The sequence below is a fragment of the Hyla sarda genome, chromosome 2 (assembly GCF_029499605.1).
Source record: "Hyla sarda isolate aHylSar1 chromosome 2, aHylSar1.hap1, whole genome shotgun sequence".
Taxonomy (NCBI): domain Eukaryota; kingdom Metazoa; phylum Chordata; class Amphibia; order Anura; family Hylidae; genus Hyla; species Hyla sarda.
Window position 1 is genome coordinate 4,868,120 of NC_079190.1, and position 14,734 is coordinate 4,882,853.

General features: G+C 46.7%; 1 protein-coding gene across 1 annotated transcript in view; it reads left to right on the forward strand.

Moving 5' to 3' along the window:
* Positions 1-589: 589 nt before the first annotated feature.
* Positions 590-14,734, forward strand: part of STARD10 (StAR related lipid transfer domain containing 10) — a 49,365-nt gene continuing 35,220 nt past the window's right edge. Inside the window, exon 1 of the mRNA XM_056561061.1 lies at positions 590-889. Within this exon, the coding sequence (XP_056417036.1) occupies positions 731-889 (159 nt within the window). The 5' untranslated portion in view covers positions 590-730. The remainder of the gene's footprint in view (positions 890-14,734) is intronic.

Sequence of the window (14,734 nt, forward strand, 5' to 3'; positions counted from 1 at the left end):
AACATGAATAATAACCCTATTACAGAACATGTATAATAATCCTTATACAGAACATGTACAATCTAATACAGAACACGTATAATAATCCTTATACAGAACACGTATAATAATCCTATTACAGAACACGTATGATAATCCTTATACAGAACACGTATAATAATCCTAATACAGAACACGTATCATAATCCTTATACAGAACACGTATCATAATCCTAATACAGAACACGTATCATAATCCTCATACAGAACACGTATCATAATCCTAATACAGAACACGTATCATAATCCTAATACAGAACACGTATCATAATCCTAATACAGAACACGTATCATAATCCTTATACAGAACACGTATCATAATCCTTATACAGAACACGTATCATAATCCTCATACAGAACACGTATCATAATCCTTATACAGAACACGTATCATAATCCTTATACAGAAGATGAAGTGTCAGCTCTGCTGCTCAGTGCACTGTAGGTTGTGCTGTATAGCAGGCGGCAGTAGGACCCAGGGGCCGGCAGCTGTGACTTGGGGGTGTGTGCACTGTGTGGGAGGGGGCACGCTGTGTGTACATAGGAATAAAGGCTTATATTGGTGTCTCCCATTTCTCAGCATCACTCGCCATCCTCCAGCAGCACCGCTTCCCCCTGCCGCCATATGGACGTGCAGCCCGTCAGCGCCCCAGACCTGTGAGTGGCCGCCCGTCACCCAGCACCTGCCACCATGTCCAGGGACAGCGTCCAGATCCCAGATGACCGGGACTTCCAGAACTTCAGGACGGAGTGCCACTCGGAGGCCGGATGGACTCTGACCTATAACAAGTCGGGCATCACAGTGTGGGTGCAGATCCTGGAGGAGGAGCGGGCACTGCACAAGATCAAGGTGAGGACCCCCCGAAATACTATATCTGCTGAATTCAGTTTATTCCATTCTGCCTGTCCTCACTATATACTGGGGGCCAATCCCTGTCCTTCTTGATACAATGTATCACTTTGATTCTACCTGATACATTTGTTTACAAATATAAATCAGATTCTCATTCCCAATATTACTGTTCATCTATTGCAGTGTTTCCTAACCAGCTGTTGCAAAACTACAACTTCCAGCATGTCTGGAAAGCCTTCGGCTGTCCAGGCATGCTGAGGGTTGTTTTGCAACAGCTGGAGGCGCTCTGGTTGGGAAACACTGATCTATTGGGTTTAGTTCCCAGTGTACAATGTATCAGTAGAGGCCTGAGATCAGTAGTTACAATGTATCAGTAGAGGCCTGAGATCAGTTGTTACAATGTATCAGTAGAGGGCTGAGATCAGTTGTTACAATGTATCAGTAGAGGTCTGAGGTTAGTTACAATGTATCAGTAGAGGTCTGAGATCAGTTGTTACAATGTATCAGTAGAGGTCTGAGATCAGTTGTTACAATGTATCAGTAGAGGTCTGAGGTTAGTTACAATGTATCAGTAGAGGTCTGAGATCAGTTGTTACAATGTATCAGTAGAGGTCTGAGGTTAGTTACAATGTATCAGTAGAGGTCTGAGATCAGTTGTTACAATGTATCAGTAGAGGTCTGAGATCAGTTGTTACAATGTATCAGTAGAGGTCTGAGATCAGTTGTTACAATGTATCAGTAGAGGTCTGAGATCAGTTGTTACAATGTATCAGTAGAGGCCTGAGATCAGTTGTTACAATGTATCAGTTGGATAGTGATTCCTATTGTTACTATGTGTCTCGTTCTGGGGATACATTTCCCTTCTTAGTTACATCCAGATCATGTATTGGACATTTGCTTCTATATATCTTCTCCTGGTCCGTACATTGTAGCCAAAGAGGAGATTTCATATGATACTAAGGGCAGAGAATAGTGGTCACATTGTCCCTGTATTGTAGCCACATGTTACCTTTTGTGCCAGGGCAGGATTGTGCCAGGGTGACCCCGGGCAGTCTGGGTGATAGGACAGGAATCCTGAGCATAAGATCATCCATCCTCCATGTCACCTTGGCACGTGTGTGTATAGCAGAATGTAAGACCTTCTATCCTTGGCATAGGCCTCAGTAAAAGGTGTGTGTGTGGGTGTGTGTGTGTATTAGGACAGGTGTGTGTATGTATATGAGGACAGGTGTGTGTGTGTGTGTATGAGAAAGGTGTGTGTGTGTGTGTATGTATATGAGGACAGGTGTGTGTGTGTGTGTGTGTGTATATGAGGACAGGTGTGTGTGTGTATGAGGACAGGTGTGTGTATATGAGGACAGGTGTGTGTGTGTATATGAGGACAGGTGTGTGTGTGTGTATATATGAGGACAGGTGTGTGTGTGTGGGGGTGTGTGTATATGAGGACAGGTGTGTATGTATATGAGGACAGGTGTGTGTGTGTGTATATGAGGACAGGTGTGTATATGAGGACAGGTGTGTGTATGAGGACAGGTGTGTGTATATGAGGACAGGTGTGTGTGTGTGTATATGAGGACAGGTGTGTGTGTGTGTATATGAGGACAGGTGTGTGTGTGTATATGAGGACAGGTGTGTGTGTGTATATGAGGACAGGTGTGTGTGTGTATATGAGGACAGGTGTGTGTGTGTATATGAGGACAGGTGTGTGTGTGGGTGTGTATATATGAGGACAGGTTTGCGTGTGTGTGCGCGTGTATATGAGGACATGTGTGTGTGTGGGTGTGTATATATGAGGACAGGTGTGTGTGTGTGTGCGCGTGTATATGAGGACAGGTGTGTGTGTGTGTGTGTGTGTGGGTGTGTGTATATGAGGACAGGTGTGTGTGTGTGTATATGTATATGAGGACAGGTGTGTGTGTATATGAGGACAGGTGTGTGTGTGTATATGAGGACAGGTGTGTGTGTATATGAGGACAGGTGTGTGTGTGTGTGTGTATGTGTGTGTGTGTATGTATATGAGGACAGGTGTGTGTGTATATGAGGACAGGTGTGTGTGTATATGAGGACAGGTGTGTGTGTGTGTGTATGTATATGAGGACAGGTGTGTGTGTGTGTGTGTATGTATATGAGGACAGGTGTGTGTGTGTATGTGTATGTATATGAGGACAGGTGTGTGTGTATATGAGGACAGGTGTGTGTGTATATGAGGACAGGTGTGTGTGTGTGTATGTATATGAGGACAGGTGTGTGTGTGTATGTATATGAGGACAGGTGTGTGTGTGTGTGTATATGAGGACAGGTTTGTGTGTGTGTGTGTATAGGAGGACAGGTTTGTGTGTGTGTGTATAGGAGGACAGGTTTGTGTGTGTGTGCGCGCGTGTATATGAGGACGTGTGTGTATATATGAGGACAGGTGTGTGTATGTATATGAGGACAGGTGTGTGTGTGTGTATGTGTATATGAGGACGTGTGTGTGTGTGTATATGAGGACAGGTTTGTGTGTGTGTGCGCGCGTGTATATGAGGACAGGTGTGTGTGTGTGTGCGCGTGTATATGAGGACAGGTGTGTGTGTGCACGTGTATATGAGGACAGGTGTGTGGGTGTGTGTGTGTGTATATGAGGACAGGTGTGTGTGTATATGTATAGTGAGGACAGGTGTGTGTGTGTATGTATATGAGGACAGGTGTGTGTATATGAGGACAGGTGTGTGTGTTATGTATATGAGGACAGGTGTGTATGTATATGAGGACAGGTGTGTGTGTATGTATATGAGGACAGGTGTGTATGTATATGAGGACAGGTGTGTGTGTATATGAGGACGTGTGTGTGTGTGTGTGTGTGTAAATGAGGACAGGTGTGTGTGTGTGTGTATATGAGGACAGGTGTGTGTGTATATGAGGACAGGTGTGTGTGTGTATATGAGGACAGGTGTGTGTGTGTGTGTGTATATGAGGACAGGTGTGTGTGTGTGTATGAGGACAGGTGTGTGTGTGTGTATATGAGGACAGGTGTGTGTGTGTGTATATGAGGACAGGTGTGTGTATATGAGGACAGGTGTGTGTATGAGGACAGGTGTGTGTGTATATGAGGACAGGTGTGTGTGTGTGTATATGAGGACAGGTGTGTGTGTGTATATGAGGACAGGTGTGTGTGTGTGTATATGAGGACAGGTGTGTGTGTGTGTATATGAGGACAGGTGTGTGTGTGTATATGAGGACAGGTGTGTGTGTGGGTGTGTATATATGAGGACAGGTTTGCGTGTGTGTGAGCGTGTATATGAGGACATGTGTGTGTGGGTGTGTATATATGAGGACAGGTGTGTGTGTGTGTGCGCGTGTATATGAGGACAGGTGTGTGTGTGTGTGTGTGTGGGTGTGTGTGTGTATATGAGGACAGGTGTGTGTGTGTGTATATGTATATGAGGACAGGTGTGTGTGTATATGAGGACAGGTGTGTGTGTATATGAGGACAGGTGTGTGTGATATGTGTGTGTGTGTGTGTATGTATATTGTGGACAGGTGTGTGTGTATATGAGGACAGGTGTGTGTGTGTGTGTGTATGTGTATGTATATAAGGACAGGTGTGTGTGTGTGTGTGTGTATATGAGGACAGGTGTGTGTGTATATGAGGACAGGTGTGTGTGTGTATATGAGGACAGGTGTGTGTGTGTGTATGTATATGAGGACAGGTGTGTGTGTGTGTATATGAGGGACAGGTTTGTGTGTGTGTGTGTATAGGAGGACAGGTTTGTGTGTGTGTATAGGAGGGACAGGTTTGTGTGTGTGTTGCGCGCGGTGTATATGAGGACGTGTGTGTATATATGAGGACAGGTGTGTGTATGTATATGAGGACAGGTGTGTGTGTGTGTATGTGTATATGAGGACGTGTGTGTGTGTGTATATGAGGACAGGTTTGTGTGTGTGTGCGCGCGTGTATATGAGGACAGGTGTGTGTGTGTGTGCGCGTGTATATGAGGACAGTAGGTGTGTGTGTGCACGTGTATATGAGGACAGGTGTGTGTGGGTGTGTGTGTGTATATGAGGACAGGTGTGTGTGTATATGTATATGAGGACAGGTGTGTGTGTGTGTGTGTATGTATATCGAGGACAGGTGTGTGTATGTATATGAGGACAGGTGTGTGTGTGTGTATATGAGGACAGGTGTGTGTGTTTGTGATGTATATGAGGACAGGTGTGTGTGTATGTATATGAGGACAGGTGTGTGTGTATATGAGGACAGGTGTGTGTGTGCACGTGTATATGAGGACAGTTGTGTGTGTGTGTGTGGGGGTGTGTGTGTATATGAGGACGTGTGTGTGTGTATATATGAGGACAGGTGTGTGTGTGCACGTGTATATGAGGACAGTTGTGTGGGTGTGTGTATATGAGGACGTGTGTGTATATATGAGGACAGGTGTGTGTGTGGGGGTGTGTGTGTATATGAGGACATGTGTGTGTATATATGAGGACAGGTGTGTGTGTGTGTGCGCGTGTATATGAGGACAGGTGTGTGTGTGTATATGAGGACAGGTGTGTGTGTTGCGTATATGAGGACAGGTGTGTGTGTGCGTATATGAGGACAGGTGTGTGTGTATATGAGGACAGGTGTGTGTGTGCACGTGTATATAAGGACAGGTGTGTGTGTGTGTGTGTGTGTGTGTGGGTGTGTGGGTGTGTGTATATGAGGACGTGTGTGTGTGTGTGTGTATATATGAGGACAGGTGTGTGTGTGGGGGGGTGTGTGTATATGAGGACAGGTGTGTGTGTATATGAGGACATGTGTGTATATATGAGGACAGGTGTGTGTGTGTGTGTGCGCGTGTATATGAGGACAGGTGTGTGTGTGTGTATATGAGGGACAGGTGTGTGTGTGTATATGAGGACAGGTGTGTGTGTGTGTGTGTGTGTGTGTATATGAGGGACAGGTGTGTGTGTGGGTGTGTGTATATGAGGACAGGTGTGTGTGTGTGTATATGAGGACAGGTGTGTGTGTGTGCACGTGTATATGAGGACAGGTGTGTGTGTGTGTGGGGGGGGGGTGTGTATATGAGGACATGTGTGTGTATATATGAGGACAGGTGTGTGTGTGTATATATGAGGACAGGTGTGTGTGTGTGGGGGTGTGTGTGTGTATATGAGGACATGTGTGTGTATATATGAGGACAGGTGTGTGTGTGTGTGTGTATATGAGGACAGGTGTGTGTGTGTGCGCGTGTATATGAGGACAGGTGTGTGTGTGTATATGAGGACAGTTGTGTGTGTGTGTGTGGGGGTGTGGGGGTGTATACGAGGACGTGTGTGTGTGTATATATGAGGACAGGTGTGTGTGTGGGGGTGTGTGTGTATATGAGGACATGTGTGTGTATATATGAGGACAGGTGTGTGTGTGTGTGCACGTGTATATGAGGACAGGTGTGTGTGTGGGGGGGGGGGGGGGGGTGTCAGCTAGTGACTACATTCACAAGTACGTATACATGTTTTGTCTCAGACTAAGAAAGCAGGGCTTGCAGCAATTTTCAGTCCAAGACAAAACTCTGATACGTTGGGAAAATACCTGAATGTAGTCACTTGCTGACTACGCTGGGGCCGTGAAATGAATGGGTCCTGTGTTTGTCTGAGCACAGGTGTGTGGTTTTGAAATTTTTCCAATGTATCCATGCCTCAAAGGCACAAATTGTGGTGTCAACCTAGCTTATAAGTTTGTGTATCTGTATGATGTGTGTGTATCTGTATGATGTGTGTGTATCTGTATGATGTGTGTGCATCTGTATGATGTGTGTGTATCTGTATGATGTGTGTGTGTATCTGTATGATGTGTGTGTATCTGTATGATGTGTGTGTGTATCTGTGTGATGTGTATGTATCTGTGTGATGTGTATGTATCTGTATGATGTGTATGTATCTGTGTGATGTGTATGTATCTGTATGATGTGTGTGTATCTGTATGATGTGTGTGTGTCTTAGTGTGATGTGTATGTATCTGTATGATGTGTGTGTATCTGTATGATGTGTGTGTATCTGTATGATGTGTGTGTGTCTGTATGATGTGTATGTATCTGTATGATGTGTGTGTATCTGTATGATGTGTGTGTATCTGTATGATGTGTGTGTGTGTCTGTATGATGTGTGTGTGTGTCTGTATGATGTGTGTGTGTCTTAGTGTGATGTGTATGTATCTGTGTGATGTGTATGTATCTGTATGATGTGTGTGTATCTGTATGATGTGTGTGTCTCAGTTTGATGTGTGTGTATCTGTATGATGTGTATGTATCCGTATGGTGTGTGTGTGTGTGTATAAGTGTATGTATCAGTTTGATGTGTGTGTGGGAATAAGTGTATGTATCAGTAAAATGTTGTATAAGTGAAAGGATTAGTGGGATGTGTGTATATGTATCGGTATGAAGTTTGTGTATGTGTGTTGTGTATCAGTATGATGTTTGTATCTAGCGTAGTTCCCTTCTATGTGTGGGTGAGTGTATGCGGCCCATTAATGGCACCAGCTGTGCCTATCACTATTATTATACCCTGTTACTCATGACCTGGCAGGGCCTCCTGTCATGTGTCCTGTGTATGGCGTGTGCGGTCTGTTTCATGCACCATACACTACACCCCCGGGCGGTGTTATGACTCCCCCCCCCCCCCCCCCCTCCCCCCCATCATCCTCCCGCCATGCTGTCGTGCCTGTTCATGCTATTCTTATGCGAGATGACAGCGATTCTCCATGATGTGGAAGTGAGTGACGTACGATGACAGTCAGAATCTTCCAACTCACCTCGCACTGATCCTATAGATGACAGACGCTCAGCCATAGAGAGTGCCCCCCCCCCCATGTATATGCCAGTGATTCCCAACCGGGGTGCCTCCAGCTGTTGCAAAACTACAACTCCCAGCATGCCCGGACAGCCGAAGGCTGTCCGGGCATGCTGGGAGATGTAGTTTTGCAACAGCTGGAGGCACCCTGGTTGGAAAACACTGGTGTATGGGGTTAATGTGCCCTACAGAGGGACAGCAGTGAGTGCACAGTGTCTGTAGGGGGCTGTACAGCCCGGATTTATGATCAGCTCTTATCTCCGGATCACTGGGAATTCTGGGCCGATTACTCGTTCAGCTCTGCTGATCTCTCTATTATATAAAACCATTCCGCGTGGCGGCTGGATGCAATTTACTGAGAGAGAAACATGCCCGGCCATAATAGATGAACGCCGCTGGCTCGGGGCCACATCGCTTCTAATGGGTCTGAAGTCATAAGGTCCAGTCGGCTCAGCCAGCAGGAGAACGTGACCCCTATAAGATGGCGCCGGCAGGTGCAGGACTGCAGGTTCACCTCCATTTTTCTATGCGTGTTTCCAGTGACTCTGCTCTTAGTCATCGCTCGCCGTGTTTGGAGAAAGTGCGCAGTAAGTACGTTTCCTGTTTGCTTTGGCCAAGCCGGATAAAAGCCAGATAAACCGGTTCCGTCACTTCTTATGACGGGAACTTTCTGACAAGTGAAACTTTCTAATAACGTATCCCCCCCCCCCACCCACCCTAAGACTGATGACTACAATGTGCTGGAGGAAGATCTGGTGTGAGGGTCTGTTCACACGGCAGAAATTCGGCTTGCGGAATTCTACCTCAAATTAAAACCCATAGACTTCTAAGTGTGAATGGGAGTGCGGAATCCCATAGAAGTCTATGGCTGGGTTCACACTGTGGAATCTCTGGGCAGACTTTCTGCCGGAGATCGAGCCGGCGGCACTAGGACCGCACGGACTGCATTGCCGTCCCCATAGATGTCAATGCATTTCTGAGCAGATGCCCCAAAAGATCCACCCAGAAATGCATTGCCATCTATGTGGACTGAAATGCAGTCCGTGCGGTCTTAGTGCCGCCAGCTCGATCTCCGGCAGAAATTCTGCCTAGCGATTCCGTAGTGTGAACCCAGATTATGGGTTTTAATTCAAGGCGGAATTCCACAAGCGGAAATTCAGAAGTGTGAATGGGAGTGCAGAATCCCATAGAAGTCTATGGGTTTTAATTTTAGGCGGAACTCCACAAGAGGAAATTCTACTGTGTGAATAGACCCTAAGGCTAGGTTCACACTGCAGAATTTCTGCCGGAGAACGAGCCTGCGGCACTAGGACCGCGTGGACTGCATTGTCATCCCCATAGATGGCAATGCATTTCTGAGCAGCTCTCTCAAAAGATCCACCCAGAAATGCATTGCCGTCTATGGGGACAGCAATGGGGCCCGCGTGGTCCTAGTGCCGGCGGCTCGTTCTCCGGCAGAAATTCTGCCAGGAGATTCCGCAGTGTGAACCTAGCCTAAGAGTGGAGGTGGTAGCCTCTTAGTGCTGGGCCTAAGGACTGGTCTGTGTATTAGTGGTGGAATCCTAGAGCTTGACCTAAATACTGAACCTTGTATTAGTGGTGGAATCCTAGAGCTTGACCTAAATACTGAACCTTGTATTAGTGGTGGAATCCTAGAGCTTGGTGTAGGCGCTGGTTCATGTGTTAGTGATGGACTTCTAGAGCTCGGTCTAAGTACTGGACTAAGTGATCTACTAGAGCTTGGCCTAAAGACTGGATTATGGAATAATAGTGGACTACTGGAACGTGCCCTAAGGACTAGGCCATATATTAGAGGTGGTCAACTACAGCTTGTATTTCTGTATCACTGATGGACTCCTAGACCTTGGGCCAAAGACTGGTCCATATATCAATGGTGAGCTCTTAGATCTTATCCTAAGGACTGGTCTATGTATCAGTCCTAGGCTTCTATAGATGATCAGGTATCAGTCCTGGGCTCCTATAGATGGTCTGTGTATCGGTCCTGGGCTCCTATAGATGGTCTGTGTATCGGTCCCGGGCTCCTATAGATGGTCTGTGTATCGGTCCCGGGCTCCTATAGATGGTCTGTGTATCGGTCCTGGGCTCCTATAGATGGTCTGTGTATCAGTCCTGGGCCCCTATAGATGGTCTGTGTATCGGTCCTGGGCTCCTATAGATGGTCTGTGTATCGGTCCCGGGCTCCTATAGATGGTCTGTGTATCGGTCCCGGGCTCCTATAGATGGTCTGTGTATCGGTCCCGGGCTCCTATAGATGGTCTGTGTATTAGTCCTGGGCTCCTATAGATGGCCTGTGTATCGGTCCCGGGCTCCTATAGATGGTCTGTGTATCAGTCCCGGGCTCCTATAGATGGTCTGTGTATCAGTCCTGGGCTCCTATAGATGGCCTGTGTATCGGTCCTGGGCCCCTATAGATGGTCTGTGTATCGGTCCCGGGCTCCTATAGATGGTCTGTGTATCGGTCCCGGGCTCCTATAGATGGTCTGTGTATCGGTCCCGGGCTCCTATAGATGGCCTGTGTATCGGTCCCGGGATCCTATAGATGGTGTATCTGTGGTGAGCTTGGGGGATGTAGGGTGTTGCAGAGTAGTGTTGCAGGGTATAGCATTAACCCCTGATTGTCGTGACGCCAGGGTGAGGGCTTCCTCAATGTATATGTCCTACCGCCACCCGTCCCAGGAACGATAGGGTGGGATAAGGATTGTCCACAGCAGAAGTTGTAGTAAACTAGAAATAACTTTACTGCAGATTTTATGCAGATGATGATAACAAACAGTCCTTACAAGAGGACCGGGATTTAGGCTCCTCACAGGTTGGCTGGGACTTTGTAGTAAAATAAGCTTTGATTCCTTTTATACGCTGTTCCACTGAATTTAGGGGTATGTTTAGGTTCAGTAGTCACGTAGGATTGGTGAGATTGGAGTCGGACTAACTCACGGTTTATTAAGCGGCTGGAGTGGAGGCCTCAGGCCTAATCGTCTTGTAGCTGATAACAGATCTGCTCAGTCTGGTGGTCCGGGAACTAAGAGAGCGATTATTGGATACAGCGCCCTTATATACAGAAGGGGCAGGATCAAAGCTTATTGGTCCCCAAACCTGTCAGTCCTAAACCAAGGCATTATGGTACATCACATGACCCAAAGGTCCTTAAGCCTAGCATAACACAATTCACTAGAAATCACGTGACCAAAGGTCCTGTACATCAATTACATTGTCATAAAATATATTAAATATATACAAGTCTAAATGGCATTATGAGGCGACTAGGGGTTAACCCATCAGGAAAGCCCTACCAGCATGGAGGAACTCTGACTGTGGGGACTTACGACATAAGTACGGGACCAAGTCCAGTACCGGGACACCACATATCGGTCCCGGGCTCCTATCTTTGACCCGGCAGTGTTGACCTTATAAAGACTCAGTAGCCTGACCCCTCCGGGCCCCATCCGATGGGCAGCTCCATCCCTGGCGTGTGGGCCCTGGTGACGTGTAGAGCGGTGTACGTGGCTTTACTATGTGAATGTGTAAATGTTTGATATTCTTACTGCCTGAGCCGCCACCACGATCCCGCAGAGCGTTCCCTTCGCTTGTCGTGTGGCACAATTCCCGGAGGGAGCGGCTGTTTATTTGGCGCACTGGTGGGAATTCTCGCACGATATCACGAGGCTCAGGTTACTCATTGGCTGAGAGATCATACCAGGAGCACCAGACCATGTGCAGGTCGTCCTATATACTGACTCCTGCAGTGTAAAGCATGGAGGAGAAATACACTGGGGAATGTTCTGCTAGAACTACAGAGCCGGGCTGTGTCCCCTTTAAGACGTGACGGGTTGGGGTGATGGGGGGCGTGCAGGGCGACCTCCTGGTGGTTTCTATGGTTGCATTGTCCCGGGCGATGGCAGCGAGCAGAATTGTACCCGCCTCAGACCTGCAGCCTCCAGCAGGAGCAGCTGCGCTGGGATACGCTCGGAGCAGATTGCGGAGGATTTTAGGATCAGGAGAGACCTGTGTGGGAGGATTTTCTTGAAATGTTTGGAAAATAATCTGTCGTTTATAGAGAAGCGGCACCAGGTGAAGAGCAGCGGCGTCACACCAGGATAACAATGCTGAAGCTTGGGGGGGGACTACAAGTAGCAGCAAGCCCAGGCTGCCTGTACTGCATGTCAGAGATGCTGAAACAATATAGTCACTGGTGAGGAGGTGAATACAGCAGCTCTGCAGGCAGTATCACACAAAAGAGGATTGGATACCGCACACAGCATCACATATGACATGATTAGATACAGCAGACTGTATCACATATGATTAGATACAGACTGTATCACATATGATTAGAAACAGACTGTATCACATATGATTAGAAACAGACTGTATCACATATGATAGGATTAGATACAGCATATTGTATCGCATATGATAAGATACAACAGACCGTATCACATATCAATGAATTAGATACAGCAGGCTGTATCACATATGATTTGATTAGATACAGCAGACTGTATGAAGACTTATAGGATTAAATACAGCAAGCTGTATCACATATTGTAGAATTAGATACGGCAGGCGGTATCAGATATAAGATTAGATACAGCAGAATATCGCACGTTTAAATACAGCTGACTGTATCACATATCATAGGAATAGATACAGCAGACTGTATGATACGATTAGATACAGCAGCCTGTATCACACATGATAGGATTAGATACAGCAGGCTGTATCACATATGATTAGATACAACAGACTGTATCACACATTACAAACAGCTGACTATATCACAGGATTAGATACAGCAGACTGTATGGCGAATGATACGATTAGATACAGCAGCCTGTATCACATATGAAAATATTAGATACAGCAGACTATCACATTAAATACAGCTGATTGTATCACATATCATAGGATTAGATACAGCAGACTGTATGACACGATTAGATACAGAAGCCTGTCTCACACTTGATAGGATTAGATACAGCAGACTGTATCACATATGAAATGATTAGACACAGCAGGCTGTATAACATATGATTAGATACAACAGACTGTATCACGTATAAGATTAGATACAGCAGCCTGTATCACCTGATAGGATTAGATACAGCAGACTGTATCTCATATGAAATTATTAGACACAGCAGGCTGCATTACGTATGATGGGATTAGATACAGCACACTGTATCACAAATGAGGGGATTAAATATTACGAAGCGGCAAACTATTGGCTTAGATACAGCAGCTTAGCTTCCTGTTCTAATGAATGACTTGTCGTGATTCACTAGAACGAGTCCTACACGCCGATCAGGAGATCATACTCTGGGCCCCATCGGACTGGACCAACCGGTTCGCCGTCATGTGACCCCCACAGCCGCTCCCTTTATACCTTAGGACACGCTGTACGCTGGCTGCGCTGATTCTCCATTCTGATACCCAGAAAATAGGTCTCAAGGGCTTGAAATTTTTATCCCACGAAATTCAGTGTTTCCCAACCAGGGCGCCTCCAGCTGTTGCCAAACTACAACTCCCAGCATGCCCGGACAGCCTTCGGCTGTCCAGGCATGCTGGGAGTTGTAGTTTGGCAACAGCTGGAGGCGCCCTGGTTGGGAAACCCTGCCCCAAGGCTCAGTTCATATTGCGTTTTCGCCTCTCCTGGATGCTGACGTATACTGTGGCGTAGAGCAGCGGAAGCCATTCATTTCAATGGAGGTGCCTAATCCTAGTGCCACCAGGCTTCCTGGGTGATAAGGCCGAGGATCCGGTTTAATCACTGCACGGTGACCACGGATGACGCCATCCTCTCTTTTCCATCAGATGGGAGCAATGAATTATTCAGGACCCGGAACTTCTCCCCCCCCCCCCCCCCCCCCCCATCCTTTATAAAGTGCAGCATGCATTATAGATGGCAGAATAATCACTGCTTAGGGATGATAGCTAGAAAGGGGCGTCTGTGGGGGGTGCAATATGGGGCGTCTGTGGAGAGGGGTGTGGGGAGTGCAATATTGGGTGTCTGTGGAGCGGGGTGTGGGGGGGGATGCAATATGGGGGGTGCAGTGCAGAGCGTACAGTGCAGCTGGATCTGCCATCACCTGTGGCAGAAAATATTCCAGACTGCGCTTAACTATAATGGAGGCTACAGCGGTGTAACCTAAATCTACTGCCCCGTCACGTCAAATATAACACTACTGCCCCATCACATCATGTATAACACTACTCTCCCCATCACGTCATATATAACACTACTGCCCAGTCACATCATGTATAACACTACTGCCCCGTCACATCACATATAACACTACTGCCCAGTCACATCACATATAACACTACTGCCCAATCACGTCATATATAACACTACTGCCCAATCACGTCATATATAACACTACTGCCCAGTCACATCACATATAACACTACTGCCCCGTCACATCATGTATAACACTACTGCCCAGTCACATCACATATAACACTACTGCCCAGTCACATCACATATAACACTACTGCCCAGTCACATCATGTATAACACTACTGCCCAGTCACATCACATATAACACTACTGCCCAGTCACATCACATATAACACTACTGCCCAGTCACATCACATATAACACTACTGCCCAGTCACGTCATGTATAACACTACTGCCCAGTCACGTCATATATAACACTACTGCCCAGTCACATCACATATAACACTACTGCCCAGTCACGTCATGTATAACACTACTGCCCAGTCACGTCATATATAACACTACTGCCCAGTCACATCACATATAACACTACTGCCCAGTCACATCATGTATAACACTACTGCCCCGTCACATCATGTATAACACTACTGCCCAGTCACATCACATATAACACTACTGCCCCGTCACATCACATATAACACTACTGCCCAATCACATCATATATAACACTACTGCCCAGTCACGTCATATATAACACTACTGCCCAGTCACATCATATATAACACTACTGCCCAGTCACATCACATATAACACTACTGCCCAGTCACATCA